At 37.2% G+C, this 24464-nt stretch overlaps 2 protein-coding genes across 5 annotated transcripts in view; one reads left to right on the forward strand and one right to left on the reverse strand.

Annotated features, from left to right (window-relative positions):
• Positions 1–14757, forward strand: part of MIA3 (melanoma inhibitory activity family, member 3) — a 41183-nt gene extending 26426 nt beyond the window's left edge. For 3 of the 4 annotated variants that reach the window (XM_012662189.1, XM_012662191.1, XM_012662190.1), the window contains 19 exons: positions 223–300; positions 383–493; positions 1517–1588; positions 1771–1875; positions 2503–2625; positions 2731–2848; positions 4096–4151; positions 4241–4331; positions 4503–4641; positions 7621–7722; positions 8411–8471; positions 8586–8621; positions 8697–8764; positions 8889–8989; positions 9170–9307; positions 11094–11162; positions 11288–11367; positions 13083–13233; positions 14197–14708. In XM_012662189.1, coding sequence (XP_012517643.1) covers positions 223–300; positions 383–493; positions 1517–1588; positions 1771–1875; positions 2503–2625; positions 2731–2848; positions 4096–4151; positions 4241–4331; positions 4503–4641; positions 7621–7722; positions 8411–8471; positions 8586–8621; positions 8697–8764; positions 8889–8989; positions 9170–9307; positions 11094–11162; positions 11288–11367; positions 13083–13233; positions 14197–14507 — 2010 coding nt within the window. In that variant the 3' untranslated portion in view covers positions 14508–14708. Of the gene's footprint in view, positions 1–222; positions 301–382; positions 494–1516; positions 1589–1770; positions 1876–2502; positions 2626–2730; positions 2849–4095; positions 4152–4240; positions 4332–4502; positions 4642–7620; positions 7723–8410; positions 8472–8585; positions 8622–8696; positions 8765–8888; positions 8990–9169; positions 9308–11093; positions 11163–11287; positions 11368–13082; positions 13234–14196 lie in introns of all 4 variants that reach the window. The other variant, XM_012662192.1, reaches the window with a different exon arrangement.
• Positions 14758–17330: 2573 nt separating this feature from the next.
• Positions 17331–24464, reverse strand: part of AIDA (axin interactor, dorsalization associated) — a gene marked incomplete at its 5' end in the record, with an annotated part of 29296 nt that continues 22162 nt past the window's right edge. Inside the window, 3 exons of the mRNA XM_012662184.1 lie at positions 17331–19338; positions 19481–19598; positions 22949–23071. Coding sequence (XP_012517638.1) covers positions 19242–19338; positions 19481–19598; positions 22949–23071 — 338 coding nt within the window. The remainder of the gene's footprint in view (positions 19339–19480; positions 19599–22948; positions 23072–24464) is intronic.

Below are 24464 nucleotides of genomic sequence, written 5' to 3' on the forward strand. Positions count from 1 at the left end.
TATCCCCATGGTTCCAGCTTGAATTATTTTCACCTGTCTTATTGTTCACTGATTATGTTATTTTTAAATCATATTTTCTTCCATGATTTCCTGCAAATCATCCAAATCTTAAGTAATCGTGTAAAGTACTACTTTCTTATGTAAGGGGTCACCCACTTGAAAATAAGTTTTGGTAGCACTATAATGTATAATTCTGAATTCTGAATGCTTTATTTTATATAGATCAAGGAATCAAAGAAACATGTTCAGGAAGCCAAGAAACAAAATATGATTCTCTCTGATGAAGCAATTAAATTTAAGGTAAAAATTCCTTTTGGGGATTACATTCTAAAAACAAGAGTAAAAATATTGAGTATTACTAATCTTAGTATCTTTTTTATAGGATAAAATCAAGAGACTTGAAGAAACTAATGAATCTCTGGATGGCACAGCTAAAAGTCTTCGTGTTATGTTAGAATCTGAGAGAGAACAGAATGTCAAGAATCAGGACTTGGTAAGAGTTTTGCTGCTAAAGTGTTAGTATAATTTGGCTTTTGAACTACTTTGTAGATTGAATAAGTTTAACTCTATTTTCCATTCTGTTAAGTAAAGTAAGAGTGGGAATCTGGGAAGTTGAACCTACTTCTGTCCATTTTTGTGGAATTTTAAGTACTAATACAACAAGTTATTATGGGCCTAGGAAGTATTTTTGTCCTCCACTCTTGGTAATTTTCGCATTGCTTGGCTCTGCCCTCTGAAACATAGAGAATAACTAAGAAATTGTAACCCAGTTTGAACAGCCCTTTTGTTTTGCTTTGCTTTGCAAAGTTCTTTTTTCAGTAACTTTTTAAATTTAGAATAGTTTTAGAATTACATGAAAGTTGCAAAGATAGTAGAGAGGGTTCCCATAAACCAATACCTAAGTAAGCTTGATAATCTCATTAAGGTAGGATTTGCCAGGTTTCCCCACTGTAAAATTATTTCTTTTTTTTTACCTTTTGCAAATTGTACTCTTTGAAAGGAACTTAACTGTGCACAGCCCACAGTCAAAAAGTTGAGTTATGTTCCACCTCCTGAAAGAGCCAGTATCTTCATAAATTATTTGAAATTCATCCATGTGAGATTTGTCTATATTTTGTCTCCCTTACTACGATTTTTAATTCAGGCAAGAGAATTTTTAAAGTGACCTTGGGGATTTTTTTTTCTCCACTACGAGGAGAAAAACCATTGATTTGAACTGGTTAAATGAAAGTTTTTTCATTTTCTTTGCTTTCATCTTTTTGTCTGGTCACCTACTACATTATTTCCTAAGTAGGAAGGTTGTAGATACCATGAAATATTTATGCCTTCAATTATTTTCCCTTATCTCTTAAAGTTCTTGATTTTTCCCTTAGACTAAAACTGGATCACCTACTTTTATCTGAAACACAGACCATGGCTCTGGGATATGTTTTGTTAGTATTTCTTCTTTTTAGCATATCCCAGTGTTTCTGCTGAAGTCCTAATACGTGTTTTACGTTCTGTTTTCACATGACAGATACTGGAAAACAAGAAATCTATAGAGAAGTTAAAGAATGTTATTTCAATGAATGCCTCAGAATTTTCAGAGGTAAAGCTACTTACGATTCCTGCGGGATATTAATACTATGTTTTAGTATTATTGAGGGGCCACAATTTCATGTGTGCTAAAACATGCAAAAAATGAAAACTACATGATGTCTGCTTGCGAAAACGTACCTTTTTTTTGTTTTTCTTTGGAATTAATTCACTGATAGGAGTGTTTTGCATTAGGTTCAAATTGCACTTAATGAAGCTAAGCTTAGCGAAGAGAAGGTGAAATCTGAATGCCATCGGGTTCAAGAAGAAAATGCTAGGCTTAAGAAGAAGAAAGAGCAGGTAAAGAAAAGTTCATGTCCTGGGTCATATAAAATAGAGACCCCAATGTCACTACTTCGTGAATATCTTTTCTCAGATCTGCTTTTAAGGTAGTGAAATATGCGTGCAGGATTCTGTTCTTAGATATGCAAAGTTTAAACTGCTCCCCAAATTGGGCATATGTATATACTCTCTATTCTGGATTTTCTGTCTTCTGTATGGTTTATTATAGTTACTAGAGTGTTTAGCCTGTTTTATCAAACACCACCCAGTTACTACTAACATAAGTAGCCTCGGGGGCAATGGATTGGCTCTTTAGATCTAAGAATTAAATATTTTATTACCCTTCTTTGAGCAATTACTGCTTCACTAGCCAAGGAAAGGTTACATGATCAGGAGTCTAGACTTGGGAGATAGTAGGATGTGTTCTTCTATTCCTACTGGACATGAATTATTTGAACTGACTGTAGTTTTCCAAAGGATGCAATAACCTGGATCAACTTCCTTGATAGCTTTGATGTTCGCACGACAGCTCTATGGGTTGGGACCACCCTTAACTGAGGTCTTAACCTGTAGTGACAGGCCATGGCCCTAATGTCTCCAGTGCAAAAGCTGTAACTGTGTGAATCACATGTTTTTACTTTTCAGTTGCAGCAGGAAATTGAAGACTGGAGTAAATCACATGCTGAACTCAGTGAGCAAATCAAATCATTTGAGAAGTCTCAGAAGGATTTGGAAGGAGCTCTTAGTCACAAAGATGATAATATTAATGTAAGTTCATTCTCATGAATACATGCTCAATTCTTATGAATTCTCATGAAATCTGTTCAGTTAAAAGTGAGAGGCTCTTATCAATACCCTTTTGTTCTTTTCTAGGCTTTGACTAATTGTATTACACAGTTGAATCATTTAGAGTGTGAATGTGAATCTGAATCTGAGGGTCACAATAAAGGAGAAAATGAGTCAGATGAATTAGCAAATGGAGAAGTGGGAGGTAAGATCAGTCTCAGGCGAGATGGACCCCTTTTTGACTTCTTGTCTTTAATTAAGTACACCGATGCTACTTACCAGCTGGTTGAATTTCCTCTTAAGCTTTAGAGTTGAAGGCAGGTATCACTGGATTAGTGTATATGTTTGCACTATTTACCTTGGGCTGAGGTGGGTTGCTGGGTGTGGGTATAGCAGTAGGCATACAAAGAACACTGACTTTATGTTTCCATTCCACTGAGAACTTGAGTGCACTGGAGCTGCGCTGCTTGGGTCTTATACCTCTAAGTGTTAAACACATACGGTAGTAGGAACTTGTTTCTCAACTTCATGAAGATTAAATTTTAATACTTATCATTTCTGTAGCTCTGTGGTTTTAGGTCCCACAGCCAGTTTATAGAATACTGAGGTGGTTAGAGCCATAAATTAAGGCCATGAGAGTGGAGACTAGAGGGTACCATTGTTTACTGATGGGGAAATGCTTCTAGACACTGTCTCTCAAGTTGGATATTGCTTGCAATAGTAGGTGTTTTAAACCAGCTGTCTCCAACCTTTTTGGCATCCGGGGACTGGTTTCATGGAAGACAGTTTTTCCACAGACAGGGGAAAGGGGAGGGGATGGTTTCAGGATGATTCAAGTGCATTACATTTATTGTGTACTTTATTATTATTACAATATAATATATGGTGAAATAATTATACAACTCACCACAACGCAGAATCTGACGCCGCTACTGACCTGACAGGAGGTGGAGCTCAGGCAGTGATGCGAGCAATGGGGAGCAGCTGTACAAACACCTCCTGCTGTGTGGCTAACTTCCCATTAGGCCATGGACCAGTACTGGTTTGTGGTTTGGGATTTGGGGACCACACTTTTGAACCACACCTGGGAGAGAACAGGAGTGAATCTTTTGAAATAAGACATTTGTCCCAGGTAGAGAGAGATCTGAGAGAGAAGAGAGAGCTTTATCTCACATAGTTTTCCTTGGTCAGAATGGCATGGATAACATTTTTATTGTACAAGTGGGAGTTTACTTATTGAACTTAAGTTTGTAATTCTCTTTTTTTTCTTTAAAAAATGAAGATCCCAGTAGAAGCAATTCTCTTAAAATCAGTTAGTCTCATCAGTTCTGTTGGTTTTGGTTTTTTCTTTCAATGTTTGAACATAATTGTTTAGTTTCGGGGAAATCAAGAAAATATAGAGTTAATAAAAAGCAAGGGAAGAAAAAGCAATTAAAGCCTTTTGTTTTATAGGTGACCGGAATGAGAAGATGAAAAATCAAATTAAGCAGATGATGGATGTCTCTTGGGTATAATCCTTTCTTAGAATCCTGTAAGTGCCTGTGTATTCTTACTATGCCTCACTTTTAAGAATACTTCTTTCTTCTGCAATTTTTAGACAGAAACTGCAGTATCAGTGGTTGAAGAGGATCTAAAACTTTTACAATCTAAGCTGAGAGCCTCGATGTCCACTAAATGTGACCTGGAAGGTAGGTTACTTCTTCAGAAGTTGCCATGTATTGGAAAGATATGAAATTGCACTGGAAAGCTAAAGAATGGCTTTCTGCTTTCATACTTCTCACTCCTCTCAGCACCACCTCCCAACCAAGTTCTCAAGTCCTGTGCACACACATGGAGTGCAAATGTTTTATCCTTTACAGACCAAATAAAGAAATTAGAAGATGACCGTAATTCACTGCAGTCCTCTAAAGCTAGACTGGAAGATGAATGTAAAACCTTGAGGCAGAAAGTGGAGATTCTGAATGAACTCTATCAGCAGAAGGAGATGGCTCTGCAAAAGTAAGGTTTTCATTGTTGATACTGTTGTGTGACTAAATGTGTGTACTAATATAGATAATTTTACCTTTTTTTAGGATTATTTACAAGTTTTGCCTTCTGTAGTATAGATTTGTTGTCTTTTCTGCCTCATTTCTCGTAATTTGTTTTTCTTCCTGTTCAAACCAGTTGTCAGAAATTGTTGCCTGTAATTCATTCGAGAGGGAGTAGTTTACTTGTGCTGTTACTGCTGCAGAAGTGCTTCTTTTTTCAGATCTGTACCCTTCCTGTGGCTCCACACTTACTTTTCTTTCTTTGTGGTCATTTACGTAATTCTGATTTCTCTTGCATTTGTTTCACTGGCTCTTAAGATACTCTTTAAAAATTCTGTGTGGTTTTTATGTGACATGGTTTTTAGTAGACTACAAACTTCAAAAGGTATATTTAGTTTTTGAGAGTATCATCAGTTTTGGACTCTAGTCAAATATTGAGAATGAACATAACAATGTAATTGTGGCAAGGATGTTAGGAATTTTGAATATAGAAATACTTGTTTGGAGAGTATAAGTAGGTACTAATCTTCTGAAATACACATCTCAAATTTGGAGCTATGTATCTTTTAAAGATATATTCTTGTAGTTTATTTTAATTTATTTCCCCACAAAAATATCTGACTTCTCTAAAAATAGGTTATCTGTGCCAGTTGCTTTTTTATTTACTCTTATACTTTGCCAGTGTATGTGGCAATCTGTGAAAAGGCCTGTCTCGCTAAGCAAATCTAATCTTTTTTAAATGCTTAGACTGCTGCCGCCTGATGCCATTAAATACTGAATGATACCATTAAATTTTTCTCTAATTCTGTGCTCACTGAGCAGCCAGTTTAGATTTTCCAGATTTTGTTCAGGCCAGCTCCGAATGCCTCGCTTGATTCAAAGAAACATTTTTCATTTCATTACTACTTTTTAAAGAAGACTTCTCTGCCACCAGTAGTAATCTGAATTACCTAAATAGCAACTGTTTTTCTTTATGATACAATATGTCACTGTTTTATTCAACTCTCCCAACATCTATTTGATCATCATGTCTGGTTTGTACTCTGCTGTCCATGCCAAAAGCCACTGTGTTCAGGCTCACGTCATCTTCGTTGCCAGTCCCCTAACTAACTACCTACCTCTAGTCCCACTTTCTTATATAACTTCTTCTTAACTCTAATTTTCTCTATAGCTGCTAGAGTGAACTTTCTGAAATACAAGTCTTTCCGTGTCATTGTGTGCTCAGAATCTATCAAAGATGCTCCAATCCCTTCAAGATCAATTCCAGACTCCTTAGCAGGTCCAGAGGCCATTCCCTTCGGCTGATCCTGAGCTTCCTCTCCAGACGCATATCCTGCAGCTGCTTCTCATGCTTCCTGAACTGCACACTGATGGTGGTTCCCCCTTGCCACTCTAAGCCTCTTTGTCTTTATGCTGTTTTCTCTGCAGTAACATTGTTTCCACCTAGCAATCTCCTTCCCACTCAGATATTTATGCTGATTCACATTTTTTCTGGAGTGAGCAGAAATAAATAGATAGCCATACAGACTGAGTACTCATTTTTTTTCTATAACTCCTAAATATATATTTAGGATTAAATCTAAATACTGGTATTTGCTCTCTGTTGGCCTGTTCTTCTGTGTTCCTTCTTTTCTTTTTTTCTGTCTTTTGAACTGTTTGAATATTTTAAATTCTTTTCTTCTTCTGTTTAAGCTTGGTAGTTTTAGGTTGTTTTATTCACCTTTTTATAATTACCTTAAAGACCACAGCATGTATCCTGGACTTACTAAGAAGTCTGATATAAATGAATAGATTTACCTCTTTCTGGGCTTTAACTCCTTGCTGACTTCAATGCTATTATGGTAATGTATTATAATGCTCTACATAGCTCAGACTCCACGAGAGGTTTTATTGTCCTTTACAGTGCTGTCCCACCGATACTCATTTAATTTACATGCATACTTACAGCTCCTGCAGTTCTTCATTCTCCCACATCTTTGGCCTTCCATTTGGGATCACATTCATTCTACCTGAAGAATATCCTTTAGTGACAGATTTAATAAGTTTATTTTTGTATGGAAATGCCTATATTTTGACTCCATTTTTAAAGGATCTTTCTGCTGGCTATAGAATTTGACAGTTTAATTTCAGCACTTTAAAGGTAACCAACTACTTACCTCTGGTTTTTAAAGTTTCTTTGAGGAATCCATTATCATTCTTATTTTCTCTGTTTCAAATGTCTCACCCCTGCCTTAGCTGCCTTTAGTCATTTTTCTTTCTGGTTTTTCAGCAGTTTTATTGGGAGATGCTTACGTGTAGGGTTTTTGCTTCTCTCTCTCTCTCTCTCTTTCTCATTTATGCTGTTTGGGGTCATAGACATCTCTTGAATTTTGGGATCCTTTTTTGCATATTAATTCTGCGTCATTCTCTCTTTTCCTGAGATTCCAATTTTAAACAACTTGGACTCCACCCCCCGCCCCCATGTCTCCTACATTCTGTCTGAATTTGCTTCATTCTGTATGTTTTCTTCTGACCTATTTTCCAGTATGCTAAAATCTCACTTCAGTTTGTCCATGACAAAATAAGAAAATAAATTAGTGGTCTTTTCCATGGTTAGAAATAAGAGAAGTAATTATCACCGGCTTTATCCTAATAAACTTAATTGTGTTAGTTATCAGTTCTAGCTTTGCACATTGAAGTAAAGTGAGCTTTCATTATCTCAGGTACAAGAGACTTGCCATGGGGCACGCAATATTTTTTACATTTTTTTAATTTACTAGTGAGTAGAGAATTATTAGAAAATGCAATGATTTGCCAACAAGCCAGAGTTTGATTTTTATCCCTAAATGGCAGTTTGAATTTCTTCCTATAACATTGTCTGTGCATTTTTGAGAGTAGAATGGGAAGTGATATTTGAATAGCGGGAGGGAGGAAAGAGAAACACTTTCACTGACAACTGGTTTTATCTTAGGAAATTGAGTCAAGAAGAGTATGAGCGGCAAGAAAGAGAGCAGAGGCTGTCAGCTGCAGATGAAAAGGCAGTTTTGGCTGCAGAAGAAGTAAAAACTTACAAGTGAGTTCAGCTTCTAAAGAGGGTGTTAGCAGCTAATAAAATGGTTGGCTTTTCTTTTTCTTTTTTTTTTTTTTTTTTTTAACTTTTTACATTGTGTTGACGAAAATAGCACAAAACCATAAATAAATGGTCTGAGGACATGAATACGTTCAGTTCACACAAGGGAAAAACTAAATTTTAAGTTAATAAATGAAAAAATGTTAACAAAAACTTATACCCAAATGCTGACAAGACTGTAACAGAACTTGGTTCATGCAAACAGTTTTAGTGGTTGTATATTGTGGTAATTCTTTAAGAAAGCAATTTGTTATATGATGTATCAACAGCCATTAAAATGATTGAGCCATTTGACCCAGTAGTTCTAACTCTGGGAAATTTTCTATGATATAATTAAAGGAAGAAAAAAAGCTTTATAGAGGAAGATATTCATAGCAGGACTATTTGAGAACATACTAAAGAATAGTTAAGGAAATTATGATTTATCAACTCAGAATCTCCAGCTGTTAAATGATAAATCAGGTAGTACTAGTTTTCGTCATGTTGTACTCTTATCATAACCATGTAAAATATGTTTTTACATATATGGATGAAGTCACAGTACAGTTGTCAGAATAAAGGTAACATAGTCAGATTGTTTGAAATTTTATTCAGTTGTGCTTTAACTGATAAAACCAAGTGCAATTCTTAGGCGGAGAATTGAAGAAATGGAGGATGAATTACAGAAAACAGAGCGCTCATTTAAAAACCAGGTAATACTTATAATGCCCTACAGTTGTAGAATTCTTTGGTAACTAATACAGGCTATTGTAATGGCTATTATAATGAATCCCTAAGTATATTTTTTAATGTATTGTTTTCTCCAGATTGCTACTCATGAGAAGAAAGCTCATGATAACTGGGTAAGATTTTTTTTCCTTTCCTTTATTTTGTGCATAGTCTACCACAACTGAATTTGGATACTTTTTCTCCAATAGCTCAAAGCTCGTGCTGCAGAAAGAGCTATAGCTGAAGAGAAAAGGGAAGCCGCCAACTTGAGACACAAGTATGTGATTTTGATATGTGTGTTTTCAGTACATATTAGAATTTTTTTAAGGCTATGCTATGTGGTATTTGGTAAGGGATTGATTTCTATTTCATATTTAAGTCATTTTTTCTCTATATTCAAGAATATTAGAATTAACGCAAAAAATGGCAATGCTACAAGAAGAACCTGTGATTATAAAACCAATGCCAGGAAGACCAAATACACAAAACCCTCCAAGGAGAGGTAAGGGAACACTTTGTAAGAGGCAGACATCTACTAGAAACCTACTTTTGGTGTAAAATGTATATAAATTACTTTTTATTTCTGTGTATGATAGTTACGATGTCCTAGAAATAATCCCAAGAACTTACTAAAGAAAAAAAAGGCTGTCTTAAAGTGGTAACCAGACACTGTCATCTTCAGGTGCTCTGAGCCAGAATGGCTCTTTTGGCCCGTCCCCCGTGAGTGGTGGTGAGTGCTCCCCTCCACTGATGGTGGAGCCGCCTGGGAGACCACTCTCTGCTACTCTCAATCGAAGAGATGTGCCTAGAAGTGAATTTGGTGAGCATTCGCAATGTTACCTTGCAATAAACTGTTTGCAGGAGGGTTTTTTCTGTTTTATTTGAAAATTCTAATGTAAACAACACTTTAGAATTTGGGTCTGTCCAGTATAGAAAAGAAGATTTCTTAATTTGTCTTGGTGGATAAATAGTCTACTGCAAGATCTGCTTTAGAAAAGAAAGCATGTATTATTTTCTCAGAGGTTCCTTTCTTTTTTGTTTTTTTTAAGATTTTTTACTGTAAAGTATAAACCTTCATCTTAAAATTAAAATGCTGTGGGATTCCTCTTCCAAATACAGTTGACCCTTGAACAATATGGGTTCAAACTGTGCAGGTCCATATATACGTGGATTTTTTTCAATGAACATACTGGAAAATTTTTTGGAGATTTGCAACAATTCGAAAAACTCGCAAATAGTATAGCCTTGAAATATCAAAAAAATGAAGAAAAATGTATGTCATGAACGCATAAAATATATGGATACCAGTCTATTTTATCATTTACTATCATAAAAGTACACATTTATTATAAAAAGTTAAAATTTATCGAAACTTATGCACACAGAGCATACAAGGTGCTATTTGCAGTTGTGAGAAATGTAAACAAACATAAAAATGCAGTATTAAATCATAACTGCATAAAATTAGCTGTCATACATATTGTACTACTATAATAATAATTCCATAGCCACTTCCTTTTGCTATTGCTGTGAGCTTGTCAAGTGTTGCAAGTATTCACTTAAAATGCCTTACGACACTAATCATCTCCACATGAGCAGTTCATTCCTTCAGTAAACTGCACATCACAGTACAAAGAGATCTCTCATGGTTCTTGTGTGTTTTTCATCATGCTAATGCAGTAACACAAACCTTGAGTAACACTGTGGGACCCATATGACGTGGCTCTATTGATGCCATAAGTGCTTCTGAAGAAGCAAAGTTGTGACATTACAAGAAAATGTTGACTTGCTTGATATGTCCTGTAGGTTGAAGTCTGTAGCTGTGGTTTCCTACCATTTCAGACAGTTCATCTGGTACACAGTATAAACTTACAGTACTGTAAATATATTTTCTCTTCCTTACAATTTTAGTATAGTACCATAAATATATTTTCTCTTCCTTACAATTTTAGTAACATTTTCATTTCTTTAGCTTTATTGTAAGAATCCAGTTTATAATACATATACAAAATATGTGTTAATCAACTTATCGGTAAGCCTTCTGATCAACAGTAGGCTATTAGTATTAATAGTTAAGTTTTAGGGGAGTCAGAAGTTACATGTGGCTTTTCAACTGTTGTGCAGAGGTTGTGGGGTTGGGAAGGTGGTCAGCATACCCACATTGTTCAAGGGTCAGCTGTGTTATAAAAGGAGCCTTAAAACTTTACAGTTTATGCAGCATACGTATTTCCATTTCTCATTACTATAATATGAAATGCTGTAAATCTATTTTGAATCCTAAATATATCAAATAATTGGTCAGATATGGAAATCATATTACGTATTGACTGAAAGAAATCAGCCTGTAGAATTATATCAAGTCTATAGCTTGGAGTGTCGAACCAATGCTATTAATGTGCAGGGTTTATTGTACTTTCAATCCAAGACAGTTCTTATTTTAATTCTTTAAGTCTATGCCTAAATTATAAGTGATTTCCCTTCATATGTATGTATTGGGAGACCCATTTTAATGTTGCTTTCTAGGTAGAATTGAACCTGACCTGTCCACAGTTGGTTTATTTCTTCTGAAAAATACATTTAAGGACTCTGTTAATTTCTTTCTCAAGGGTCAATGGATGGGCCTCTACCTCGTCCCCGATGGTCATCTGAGGCATCTGGGAAACCTCCTGCCTCTGGTAAGGGACCTAAGTGTGTTCAAAGAGTCTAAAACCATGGAGGAAGTGGGTAGAGGAATTTTTTATCTTCCTCACAGAGTATACAAATTAGAATAAGTCTAAATCAGTTCTCTGGCTTTTAACAGATCTAGGATCCGGTACAGCGGCCATGATGAACAGCAGCTCAAGAAACTCTTCCCCCACTAAGGTGATGGATGAGGGCAAGGTAAAATTCAGTCATTGTGAATTATAATTAGGTGTTTCAGGGACATGTAGCTTTTCCTGCACACTCTCTCTTTGCCTCATCTCCTGTTTGTGTGTTCTGTCATATCTGTACTGTCTCACTTATTTTTTAAAAAACAAACTCTTCTCCAAGAGCCTGAAGGCCCCTCAGTCCCCAGCAGTGCATCCTCGGCTGAGCACCCAGTAGCTGTAAGTGTTTGGAAGTTGAGGCCTGGACTGGGCTTTCATTTGGTGTATTTCTGGCCAGGATTTGAGGAGCATGACACTAATCTTTGCTTTAAAGTGGATGGTGCGATCGATCTTACTTTTGACCTTAACTTGGGAGTGTTGCTGAAATCTGGTTGGTTGGTTGGTTTTTTTCTCCTCTTTCCTGTTTCAGTTAGACGATTACCATGTTTAGAGCATCTGCTGTAATTGTTATTAACTAAAAAATGTGAAAAGTCATCCTTGTGTGCTTTATTACTTAATGCTCTTAGGCAAATAAATTCATTATAAATTGCATAATATATTGTTATATCTTTATTTGGAAGTATGCTATTTAAGAATACCTACACTTGTATACTAGGCAAACCTATTTTGAATGATCTGAAATTACAGATGAATAACAGAAGAATGTTTGCTAGATGTGAAATACTGACTGAATAGTGAAAGTCTGTAATTACCCATTGAGCCAGTTTCCAGCAATGTCCTTAAACTATGTTCACATAAGTGTATTTTCTTATAACTTATGTAGCTGTTATAGTTGGTAAGTCCTCTGATCATACCTGACAGTGCTTCTCTATGTTGAAATCAAAATAAGTTTAATATTGAGAGTTTGCAACCCAGTTTCTTATAGGAAATGATTAGGCAATATCTCAGACAATATTACTGGTAAAGAAGGTAAGCATTAGAGTTGTGCCTGCCTAATTTGTGTAAATAACATTGTTTCTGTTGGAAAATACTTCCAAGTTCCAGCACAGGACTCCAGGAATAAACATCTCTTGAGAGATCTTATTTCAGACTCCTTTGAAAGTAGACTTCACAGAGAGTAGAGACCCCTATGTTAGAGAGGAGAAGCAGAGGTGGAAAGAACATGGGCTTGGAGTCAAACCTGGTATTGAATCCCAGCTCAGGCTCTTAACATGCCGTGTTGACCTTCAGCCAATTATCTAATACTCCCTGTGCCTCTGTTCCTTCATATTTAGAACAAGATGATCCTATTAGAGATTTAGAGATCTGAGAATTCGAGATAATATATGAAAGGCCTATTGAAGGTACTCTGAATAGTAGCTATTACATGTGTAGAGAATGGATTTTTCATTACCTTTCATTCTGTGTTCTTAACATGGAAATCATCTATTGTGGTGATGAGAGGGAGCGCAGAGGGAGGGACTGCCTTATAAATAATGATTTGTATGGTATAACTTTTATGTTAGTATGCAGTGACCTCCGTTAATAACCTTTGACAGTCCTTATTTGCTTTCCTTTCCATTCATGTGCAGTAATATGATTATAGCGAAACTGCTCACTCTCACGCATACTTTTAATTTTTGTAAGCTGACCGGGGAACGAGTGGGAGGGTAGTGTTGCGTTGCTCCGATTCTGCTCTTTGGACAGCTGCCTGACATTTGCTTCATTGGGTTTTAGCTTTTACCAGTGTTGGTGCTTTTGTCTGTCATACCAAAGTATTTCAAAACTTTAATTGCTTCCACTCTGCAGGTTAATATGGCTACAAAAGGGCCCCCTCCTTACCCAGGGGTGCCTCTCGTGAGCTCCCCAGTGGGAGGCCCTCTACCACCACCCATTCGATATGGACCACCTCCTCAGCTCTGTGGGCCATTTGGGCCTAGGCCACTTCCTCCACCATTCGGTATGATGATCTGAAAAGTTGTAATTGACTTGTAAAGCATATTCATCTTTTCTTTCTATTCCTTGCTAAAACAGTTGTAATTGCAGGGCTTTGCAATGCAGGAATAAACTGGACTTAGTACTTTTCCCCACATTTCTTAGGACATGTAAGTGCTGCATAATCTCCGTGTAATGAGATGGGCAATAGCTGTCTCTTATAGACAAGAAAAGGGGCCATTTATAGAAAGCCAAAAATATTACTTCTGCAGATGTTTATTGAACGTCTGTGGCTACATACTAGGCTCTGTAATAAATAGAAAGGTAAATAAGAGACATCTCCTAACTTAAGATGTCCTGTAGGTCATAGATAACTAAATTCTTCAATCACTCATAATGGAAGCATAAGCAGTGGGTCACAATATAAAAAAAGGAAAGATTAAACCCTCACTCCTCACCTTGGAAATAGATGGAAGGGAGTTATTAAAGAGACTATAGAATTTAATAGCTACCTAATCAATGTTGCTGGATTTAATTAACTGGAACTGGAAGGCCTTATCCAGCAGGGCAGACACCTTGATCTCAATGGCACATGTTAGGTCCACGCTGAGATACTGCATGAAGTTTTAACTGCTACAGTAACACAATGGAATTTCCTTTGTCAAAATTTCTTTGTTGCAATGAAGCCCTATTTCTTAGTCTTCTTGGTATGGTATATAGTACTTCCAAGTCCAAACCAGGTTCTTGAGATAAAGATGACAAAATCGTGTAGTGGAAAAAACACAAGTCTGGAACTAGGTAGAGCCCGTGTTGCTTCATGGCAGGCTGGCCACAGGCATGTATCTTAAACTTGCTGAACCTCAGTTTGCCTCACTATAAAGATGGGCACTCCTTTAATTTCTAGGGTTATGAGAAATAAGACTATATTAATGTATTTGGAACCATCTTAATTTAGATGTATTTACATAACTGAACTTCTGTTTTCCAGGTCCTGGTATGCGTCCACCGCTAGGCTTAAGAGAATATGCAGCAGGCGTTCCACCTGGAAAACGGGACCTGCCTCTTGATCCTCGGGAATTTTTACCAGGACACACACCATTTAGACCTTTAGGTTCTCTTGGTCCAAGAGAGTACTTTATTCCGGGTACCCGACTACCACCCCCAACCCATCCCCCCCAAGACTACGCACCACCACCTGCTGCAAGAGACTTACCGCCTTCAGGCTCTAGAGATGAGCCTCCACCTGCCTCTCAGAGCAGTAACCAGGACTGTTCACAAGCTTTAAAACAGAGCCCCTAACTATGGCCTCTGACGTTCAGCTGGAGAGGAAGTGGACTGTGCACTCACTGTTCATTATAGTAAAGGATTTCATTGGCTTCAAAATCCAAAAGTTTATTTTAAAAGGTTTGTTTTTAGAACTAAGCTGCCTTGGCAGTGTGCATTTTTGAGCCAATTAAAAAATATCATTTTCCCCTTAAATAAAAATCACCTCTTAAGCTAGTGCATCCTTACAACTTTGAAATGTGCAATAAAGAATACCTGTGTTTTAGCTGATGTACCATATGTAATTGCTGAGTGATTTAGAATGTCATGAAAAATACGAACATTTCCTGTGGAAATGCTTTAAGAACATGTATTTCCATTATCCTATTTTTAGTGTACACCAGTTGAATACAGAACAATGGTGTTTATAAGCTTGATTTTTTTTTTAAATATCTAGTCGCTAAGACTGTTACGCTAAACGTGTTTACTGAAAGATCACTAAACTTTATTCCCCTCTTGCTGAAGTTCTTTGTAGTAATAGTTCATAAAAATTTACTAATATTTCCCAAGCGTCTGTTGATTTATTGGATTGTTTCGAGGCTTGTACCATTTGGGAAACATGAACTCAGGCTCCCAGAACTGAAGACGGTGTCTTGGCAGCACACTTCATGTTGCTTGTGGCTAAAGGGGTTCAACTTCCGTCACCTCTGAACTCACCAAGTGATCTCTTTTTATTTCAGAGAGGTCAGTGGTCCCACCTGTGTAGCATTCATGTGCTTTCTTATGACCCTCCTTGTCGATTTGAGAATGGTTTTCTGTGTATGAGTCTACAGGAGTAGCAATTACTTGACCTTATGTTCTACTGCTTTTACCCATTCGTGTGGTAGGGTGCGTTACAGAAAAATGAAAATGTCATGACCATAAAAAGAAATTTCTTTTAAAAAATGTACACAGTCTTTTCATCTTTCCCATACCTTGCCACTGACTTTTAAGGAATATGGCATACAGATTAGAAGAGTATAAACCCATAAGAAGGAATAATTTAGAGCTGTAAGGCTTGTAACATGCCCTAGGTCAGCAACCATGGGCGGAACTTGGTTCTTTTTTTTCATAGGTAGTATTCCAAAGTTAATATTTGAACATTGGTGCTTTTATTTAAAAATCAGTAAATCTAAGAATCTGGAATTGCACCACACTTAAAGTCTTATACCCATTACTACTACACTGTCTTTATTTTTTTACAGTGTCTTTAAAACAATGTTTCTAAGAACTAAGTCTTAAGACATTTTAATTACAGTAATTTTAATAGCACATTTTAAGAAGTTTAAGATTTACATTAAATCAAAATCATAAAAGACTCACTCTTTTGTTACTGCTAGCCATATTCTTCCATTCTCTGAATTTCTATGATGTATATGATTGAAACCTAGAGCATGACTTGTCACTGTTGTGATAACCAATTAAGAACACCCTGTAGAAAGGAGCAAAAGCTTCTGTGTGAAACAATTTTCTCTTTATACTCAACTACTGAAGATAGTAGTTTGGAAAGATAAGGACCTTTGAAAGAAAACAACTTTCAGAATTCATAAGGAATATATAAATTCTTTAGGAAGAGAATTCAGTCTACATGTGCTCCCATTTAATATCAAGAATAGAAGAAATTAAGAGGAAAACTCCATAGAATAGCATAGGCCATCTTTAACAGCGTAAAATGAGATTTAGTCACAAACAACTTTTGAATAATCTGTTAACCTCTTCAGAATACAAAACAATGGTGAAGCTAATATAATTTCTAATTTTAAATAGCATTTAAATACAGAGTATGTCCAAGTGGCGCTCATGCCTGTAATCCCAACACTTTGGGAAGCCAAGGTGGGAGGATCACTCCCAGGTTTGAGACCAGCCTGGGCAACATAATAAGACTCCTCTCTCTACCACAAAAACAAAAAAGTATATATGCCAGCTAGGCAGGTAAGGAAGGAAGGTAAATTAAATCTTTTTAAAATTCAAAACTAGAGTATTTTTCTAAGGCCTTTTTTTTTTTGAGACAGAGTCTCACTCTGTTGCCCTGGCTAGAGAGTGCTATGGCGTCAGCCCAGCTCACAGCAACCTCAAACTCCTGGGCTCAAGCGATCCTCCTGCCTCAGCCTCCCAGGTAGCTGGGACTACAGGCATGCGCCACCATGCCCGGCTAATTTTTTCTATTTTTTTTTTTTTAGTAGTTTGGCCAATTTCTTTTTTTTTTTTTTAGAAAAAAAGGGGCTCGCTCTTGCTCAGGCTGGTCTGGAACTCCTGAGCTCAAACGATCCGCCCGCCTCAGCCTCCCAGAGTGCTAGGATTACAGGCGTGAGCCACCGCGCCCAGCCAAAGGCCTTTTTTTGTGTTTATTCTGTATCTCATACCATTGAAAAATCAGTAAGATACAGAGATTCCAGTGTACCTTATCTGAGCAGCTCTGAACCAGTCCAGAATTGCCTCCTCTCCCATCCGTCTGATTGTACGGCTTCTGTAGCAAAGCCCAAGGCAAGTTGCCAATATACAGATGGTGCAGGGAACATCGTCCCTCTGTTAAATCAGACTTTTCCGTCTCAGAAGTTACATCTACTTCAGAAGTCATCTTCAGCTAAATGTGTTTCTGGGTTTAGTTGCTAAAATTATCTCATTTATGAAGCAGCAATATTTCAGCCTGAAAGCACTTTTCTACTGTATTAGTAGTTAATGTCAATGGCTGAGTTTTTTCATTGCAAAGTAAACGTAATTTGTGGGATATGGAGTATTCTGCGTGAGCTGCTTCAAGACAATCACTTTTGTCATTTCATTCAGGTCGGAATTAAAGCTAAACTAATCACACAGTGTTCGATTTAAGCTGCTTTAATACTGATGAAAGGCATTTGTCGTTCATATAAACCATACTTAATATGAAGGATAGCAGATGCGTCTTCATATAAATTATCACTTTGATATACATGTCTTATGGTCTATGAGAAAAGAAAAAGAACGATATATCAGTTTTGCTACATTTTAATAGGTTTCTTAAGGGATTATTTTTTAGGTCTCGTCAGCAACATCAAACGAAAGGTACTAAGTACTCCACAGGGCACAGAGTGCTGCCAAGCACCTTAGGAAATTTACATGACATGGAGAAAATGTGGTTCTTGCCCCTTAAGGAGCTCACAGTCTGGGGATTTGACAACCTGTAGTCAGAAGAGTTGAGTGAACAACAAAGTAATTTATTAAGGCAAATTCTTCATCCCCTAGAGCTACTGTGGACCGAATCATTTTAGAATCTGGAATTAATCCAATCAAGGGATTGAAAGACAAGACTAAATTTGGCTGAGAATTTTTTCAGGCTCATATATTATTTATTAACATCCATCTAGGACACAGAATTGGCTTACCAACAACTGAAAGTAAAGACTAGAGCTCCTGAAATGCAAGGGCTAAAACAACTTAATTGTGGTTACTTATTTGAAAAAGCAAACATTGAGTGGTATGACTAGGGTTATTACACTAGTTTAAAAATAGGCCAGGTACAGACACTGCATTCTCCTCATGCATTGCTCATTTAAAACAGTGATAAAATATGTGAGTTCTACATGTAACCCACAGAAAGCCCACCACAAGTTTTAATGTTCTGTGTATCAAATATCCACTTCATGTGTACTATGAAAGTTTTATTTATGCCCCATAAAGTCAAAAGTAATGTAAATAGTCAAATTATAATAAGCTAATGACCTGCATATTTTCATATGGATGAATGTCAATATATCTAAATAGGAAATAAATGGCGATCCTATCTACCTATATAAAAAAAAATAGAATATCTTTCCAGATTTTGCATACTCATCACTATAAGAAGAGGTATGCAGGTTTTAAGGTTTCACAATCAGTTGTCAGAAAAACAGCAGTTATGCCTGCAGTATCTTGTTAGCATCTGACTCAATTATTTCTGGATTACATTACTTAGAGGATATTGTAAATCCATCTAAAAATTTGTAATTATCTTGAGATGGCTCCAAAGTTAACCCTGGAATCAGTATCAGAAAGAATAACAATGTGATGTAGAAGTGCAGCTAATCAACATGACTAAAAATATGCTCACTTTCACAAAAACAATCTGGCCATCTGGAAAATACCACAGCTACAACCTGGGGAACACTCCCATATGGAATACTGATCTGGCCAAGGCACACTGTTTCTAAGCAGGAAAACTATCAGATCAGGGTGAATTTAGGCCACTTCTGAGGAGCAGCCTATAAATTTCCAGGAAGACCTTCTTAGGCAGCATAATTGGTCCAACTCCTCTCAAAGCAGTTTGATACTATCCTACCCACGTCAACCCGAAGTTTGAAGTTAACTCAGACCAAAAGAGCATACTGGAGCAAAAGTGAACAGATGTGTAAACTTGAGCACATTCTTATTGCTGTATTAAGTCTGAAGATGAGCACACCCTACCACAACAGTATTGTTCCAGGAAGCAAGGTAGGAGTAGTGGTAAATTAGAAAATAGACTACTAATTGCACAATTAATAGAAAAGTAAAAACATGTTTCAAAGTCTACAATAAACCTGTATCCAAAGGAGTCTTACATGTCAGTGATGTGCTGGACTTTGAATTCTGTTGGACAGCTTTGCAACAGACTCACTCTGGCCTACTGGCACGGGTACGGCTCACTTCCTGCCTGTGGAAGGGTGAATGTGCTACACAGAGCTATGATGGTTTCTACTGAGTGGTAAAATTCACAGAAGTTCCAGGTTCATCATATCAGGATCATTCCTTGTGCAAAGTTTGATGTAGATGAAGATAAAGTGGTTTCTTGGTCAATAATTGCAATTTCTTTCTTTTAAAGTCAGTGGGTTTCTTGTATCTGTAACAATAGAAAGACCATCGTTTAAAACACTTTTGATAATTGATCTATCCCAAAGTTACATACTGGATAAGGGGGACAAAGAAAAAAGATACACTAGTCACCATTAAATTAGTACTAATTCTATATGAACATCACTTACAGTTCAATTACAATTGGCCCAGGTTTAATTTCATCCATCTCCATGAAAGCAAAACACTTGGTGCTGGTAAACCTTTTTTTAGGTTTGTAGTGTTTGAATTCAAAGAAGATAGCTGCACCTAAAAAATTAAAGCAGAACAAACCACATAAATCACAGCACATTTCTTGTGTGTTAATTAGTTTTCTTTGATCAACAGAAGCATAGGAGCCACAATTGGCATAATTTTACAAGCAACTTGTAGCCAGCAGTCTCTGATAAAACTATAACTTACTGTAGTTTTCACCCAAAACTCTTGTGTACCTGAATGACGATTCTCCGTATCACTCAATTCTACAAACTATAGCAAAACTTCTTGAGCTAGACTGACTTAAGAATGTATATAAGGCTGGGTGCAGTTGCCCACATTTACTAAATACCTACAATGTGCCAGGTTCTGCTGTGTGCTGGGGATAACAAGGAGACCGTCTCTGCCATCAAGGAGCTTCCAGTTAATTAGACAGGCAAATATATAAGAAGTTAATTATAATAAAATATGGTTATAGAAATTAGAATCATTAGAATAGGACAGGCTACATGTGGTGGCTCAACCTGTAATCCTAGCATTCTGTGAGGCCAAGGCCGGAGGATCGCTTGAACTCAGGAGTTCGAGACGAGCCTGAGCAAGAGTGAGACCCCGTCTCTACAAAAAAATAGAAAACTTAGCCGGGCGTTGGGGTGAGTGCCTGTAGTCCCAACTACCCAGGAGGCTGAGGCAGGAAGATAGCTTGAGCCCAGGAGTTCGAGGTTGCAGTGAGCTGCACTCCAGCTAGGGCAACAGAGCAAGACTCTGTCTCAAAATAAAAAAGAAAAAGAATGTATATAAGTTATGCACACAGGTAGAACCATAAACCACTAAAGAATATAAAGGATTAAATACCACAAGAAGAACACAGAAGATACTTAATAACAATACCCATAGAAACTCATTAGGTAGAAAAGGCATTTAAAGGAGTTCCTAAAAAAAATTAAAGCTTGAATCATTTCTCTTCTCCCTGAAACAAAAACCCAAAAAATCAATTTTGGGGATGTCTTAGAATTCAAACAACACAAATTACATGCTTGTTCAGTTATAAAATATTATCTATTTCCCAAGACCTTTTTCAGTGTTCAAAGCAGTTTGGGGTTTTTTTCCTATAACTGCATATGCCTATATCAAGATGGTGCTATGGAAGGCAAACATCCAAAGGGTAAACCTACCTATTCCAACCCTCTCCTCCCATGAGCAAGTGATAATCAAATGTTTAGACAGCCCTATGTCCCCAGAGTCCAACAGATAAGCTCTTCCCAAACCCTGCAGAAAAAAGCTAACAATAGAGAAATAAGTTGCCTCATCAATGTGGCCAAGAACAATTCATTTCTAAAGAAGGCATAGAAACTGACAGAAGGAAGTCGAGGTGTCACTCTTAACTGGCTACTTCTTAATATTGCCTTAACCAGAGTGGTGCCAGATCTTGGCTTTTAAAGACAGTCAACATACATCTAATACTTTCACTGATGACAAAACTCGCAAGTGACTAGAAGTTAAGTTTAACAATATTCAGAGGCTGGTCTGAACGCAGTGAGTTATCTCACTTGATTGTTCACAGTCAGTTACAGATTGAACTCCTTGTTCTACTTTCCCCCTTCTCACTACTGCACTTGTCTAAAAAAAACAATGTTCAGAAATGTGTGTACAGCCCTGGCACTTGGGTCCAAATGGTGTGCCTCACATGGCAAGGCGGTAAAGAAACACCATTCACTCAGGAGACAGTGGATGTGGGTGAGGGAGAGAGAGGCATATTGAGGCATCTACGCCCAACACACAAAGGGTTACAGTAGGTTACTGGTGTCTCCCTTCCCTAGGTGTGTGACTGCCATATCCACAAAGGGTGGCTGCTTTTCTCCTTCCCACAGCAATAATTGAGGCATTTTATCACCAAAAATCTTCAGAGATTTTCAAGGTAGCAGATCATATTTCTTAGTCTCTTTGGCTAACAGACTCATCTCCTCATCACGATTGCGTCTGAGGTCTGAATAAATGTGAAGATAAAGTCGCATTTGGAAACAATGCTAAAGTTCAAAAATATTACCATCAAAATGATGGAAAGTAAAAATATTTATTTGTCTGCATCATCAGTAAATAATGTATTTCCTGCATCTTTCATCATGCTATTTATAAGAAAGAACAAAATGCGAAATGAGAATATCCTAGGTATAATACTTTCATGTTTACAAGTGTTTTAAATTAACCTATTAATGTGTGCATTAGCTATAATATCAGTTAAAACTACAGTAACTGTAAAAAATAAGTTCAAAGCTGGAGAAAATGAATAAAGTTAAATTCGAATATAGCTCTACTTTTAGCATCTTCTGAGTCAAGTCATTAAGAAGGAACACAGTGTAATAAAACAGAAAAGTTAGCTCATGAAACACTCTGCCTTCTCAGCACCACATCAAAACATTTCTCACAGCAATGGAGTTAAAGAAATGAAAGAAAGTTGTTAATATTTTTATTCAGAAGACACACTTCATACTGAAAGTTCTTCAGCATTATTTACTAAGCCCCTCTTCTCTCCATGTTCTTGTAACACGGTGACTCCCTGGCTCTGGTCCGTATCAAGAATCACCTAAATGCTTTCTAAAACACAGACTGCTGAGATCCGCCCCCGGTTTCTGATCCAGGTGGTCTGGGCTGGGGCCTGAGCATTTGCAGCGAGCAAGGTTCCAGGTGATGGTGCTGCTTGGGGGCCACACTCTGACAGCCACTGTCTAGCAAAAGCATGGAAAGACAAGTCTTCCAGCGGCAGAGGAGAGGAGGCAGTGCATCAGACTCGAGAGGTCAAATACCAAATATTCTAGAGGTCGAGACAGTTGTTTAAAAGGTACTTGTACATCTTATACAAGCTTCCTGCAGAGCTTGAAAATTTCAGAAACTGCAACTGAACCTCAGGTGATTAAGGGATTTTGGAGTCTTTTTGGAGAACACTGGCAATCCCATTGGGTAAAAGGCATGGAAAAGCATTTAATCCTAAGAACCGTTTAACTTGGAAATGTAACCTACTGTTACAGAAATTTGTTTTTGTCATTCCCCATCTTCCTGCCATTCATGATATCTTTCTACCCGATACATTCAACTGGAAGAAAAAACTGGTTCTTTACCTGTTAGAGGCTTAATCATTAGGGAACCTTAGGGAGCTGCTGCTTCCCAACCTTTTAGTATGGGAAAAACTTTGTTAAGAATGTTGTATTATGTGACAGTGTTATTAGACAACTAGATAATACAATTACTAAGTTCCACATTTAAAATAAATGTACATTTTATTCAAATCAATAAACACTATGTGACATTCATTTCTGCCAGATACTAACTGTGCTAGGTCTACTATGCACACAGACTCGAATAAGATGAGGGCTCTGTCCACGAGAAGCATATTATTTATGATTACAAACCTTTAGTTAATTTTTCAACATGTTTCTGGAGCTCAATGTCCACATTAAAATGAACATATGTATCTTCCTTTCTTGAAGCCACAGGGGTATCTTGTACAGGAGTTAGATCTATGCCATTCAGATCTACAGAGAAAAAAATAAGTTTCTTTTTAGGAACATTCAAATACAGACTCAAAAACTGCAAACTACAAAGGGCTGTATTTCCTAAAGAGGCTTGGAGAAAGCTGAGAGGAGAGTCTCGGGCTAACAGAAATTCCTGTTTGTCGTGAGCAGGCACCTGAAGAGTTGGTGGTGTCCACAGAAGTATGTGGAGGCAGCTGAGTACAGAAGGGATGGGAGACCTTGTGGAGAAGAGGAGGAAGCCTTGCCATGACCAGGTACAAAAGAAAGCTTGTGGCCAGGTGTGGTGGCTCCCGGCTATAATCCCAGCACTCCGGGAGGCTAAGGCAGGAGGATCTCTTGAGGCCAGGAGTTCAAGACCAGCCTGAGCAAGAGCAAGACCCCGTCTCTATAAAAAATAGAAAAATTAGCCAGGCGCAGTGGCTCCTGACCCTAATCCCAGCACTCGGGGAGGCCGAAGCGGGAGGATCACTTGAACTCAGGAGTTTGAGGTTTCAGTGAGCTACGACGATGCCATTGCACTGTAGCCTGGGCAAAAGAGCAAGACTTTGTTGTCCCCACAAAAAAAAAAAAAAAAAGAAAGAAAGCAAGCTACAAGCTTTGTCTACAAGAAGACAAAATTTGATCTTTATAGTTAAGAGGTAAAAAGAACTTTTTATTTTCCTTAGGGAATAGGCCACTATATTTTGTGTGCAATAAAAATTTTAAATGTAATTAATATGCCACAATTGGGTCCCTGTTCCTAATTTCCAACGTTGATCACGGGTATTCCTTGGAAAGGCTTTTAAACATAACATTATCAGAATCCCCCTGCTGTATTCCAGTCGGAGGACCAAAAATGGACATGAGAGCTGCCAAGGAAACCCTTACATTAATGAATGAATTTTTATATGTATTATCTACATTCTCATTATATTTGCTATAACCTGATTTAAACCAACCAGATGGTACACTAAGTTATTGTGTATGGTTTTAACTTCCTGGATCCAGGAATCTTTCAGTTTAATCAAATTCAACATGGACTCATTTGATGACTACTCAGTGTGTGTATGTATTATTCAATAGACCTGTCTTAGGGAACTTAAAACAATTTAGTACATTTTATTATTTCAGTCCTTAAAGACATTTATAAGAACATGTTTTAGTTCAACATGAATGCAAAGGTGACTTAACATCTACTATATTATTATTAAGTATTTTTGTGTTATAATGTATATGCCTTAATGAATTATGCAGTTTTGCAAATATCTATCAAAATACAATGTAGAGTATTAACACTTTCCAGTAGACCATGTATTTGAAAACTGATAACATCAGAAGTCAAAGTATCATATAACCTGTCATGGGATTAGTTCAAAAAAAAAAAAAAGTATCACAGCATTAATGCTGTAGATCA

Source organism: Propithecus coquereli, unplaced genomic scaffold, assembly GCF_000956105.1.
Source record: "Propithecus coquereli isolate 6110/MARCELLA unplaced genomic scaffold, Pcoq_1.0 Scaffold756, whole genome shotgun sequence".
NCBI lineage: Eukaryota > Metazoa > Chordata > Mammalia > Primates > Indriidae > Propithecus > Propithecus coquereli.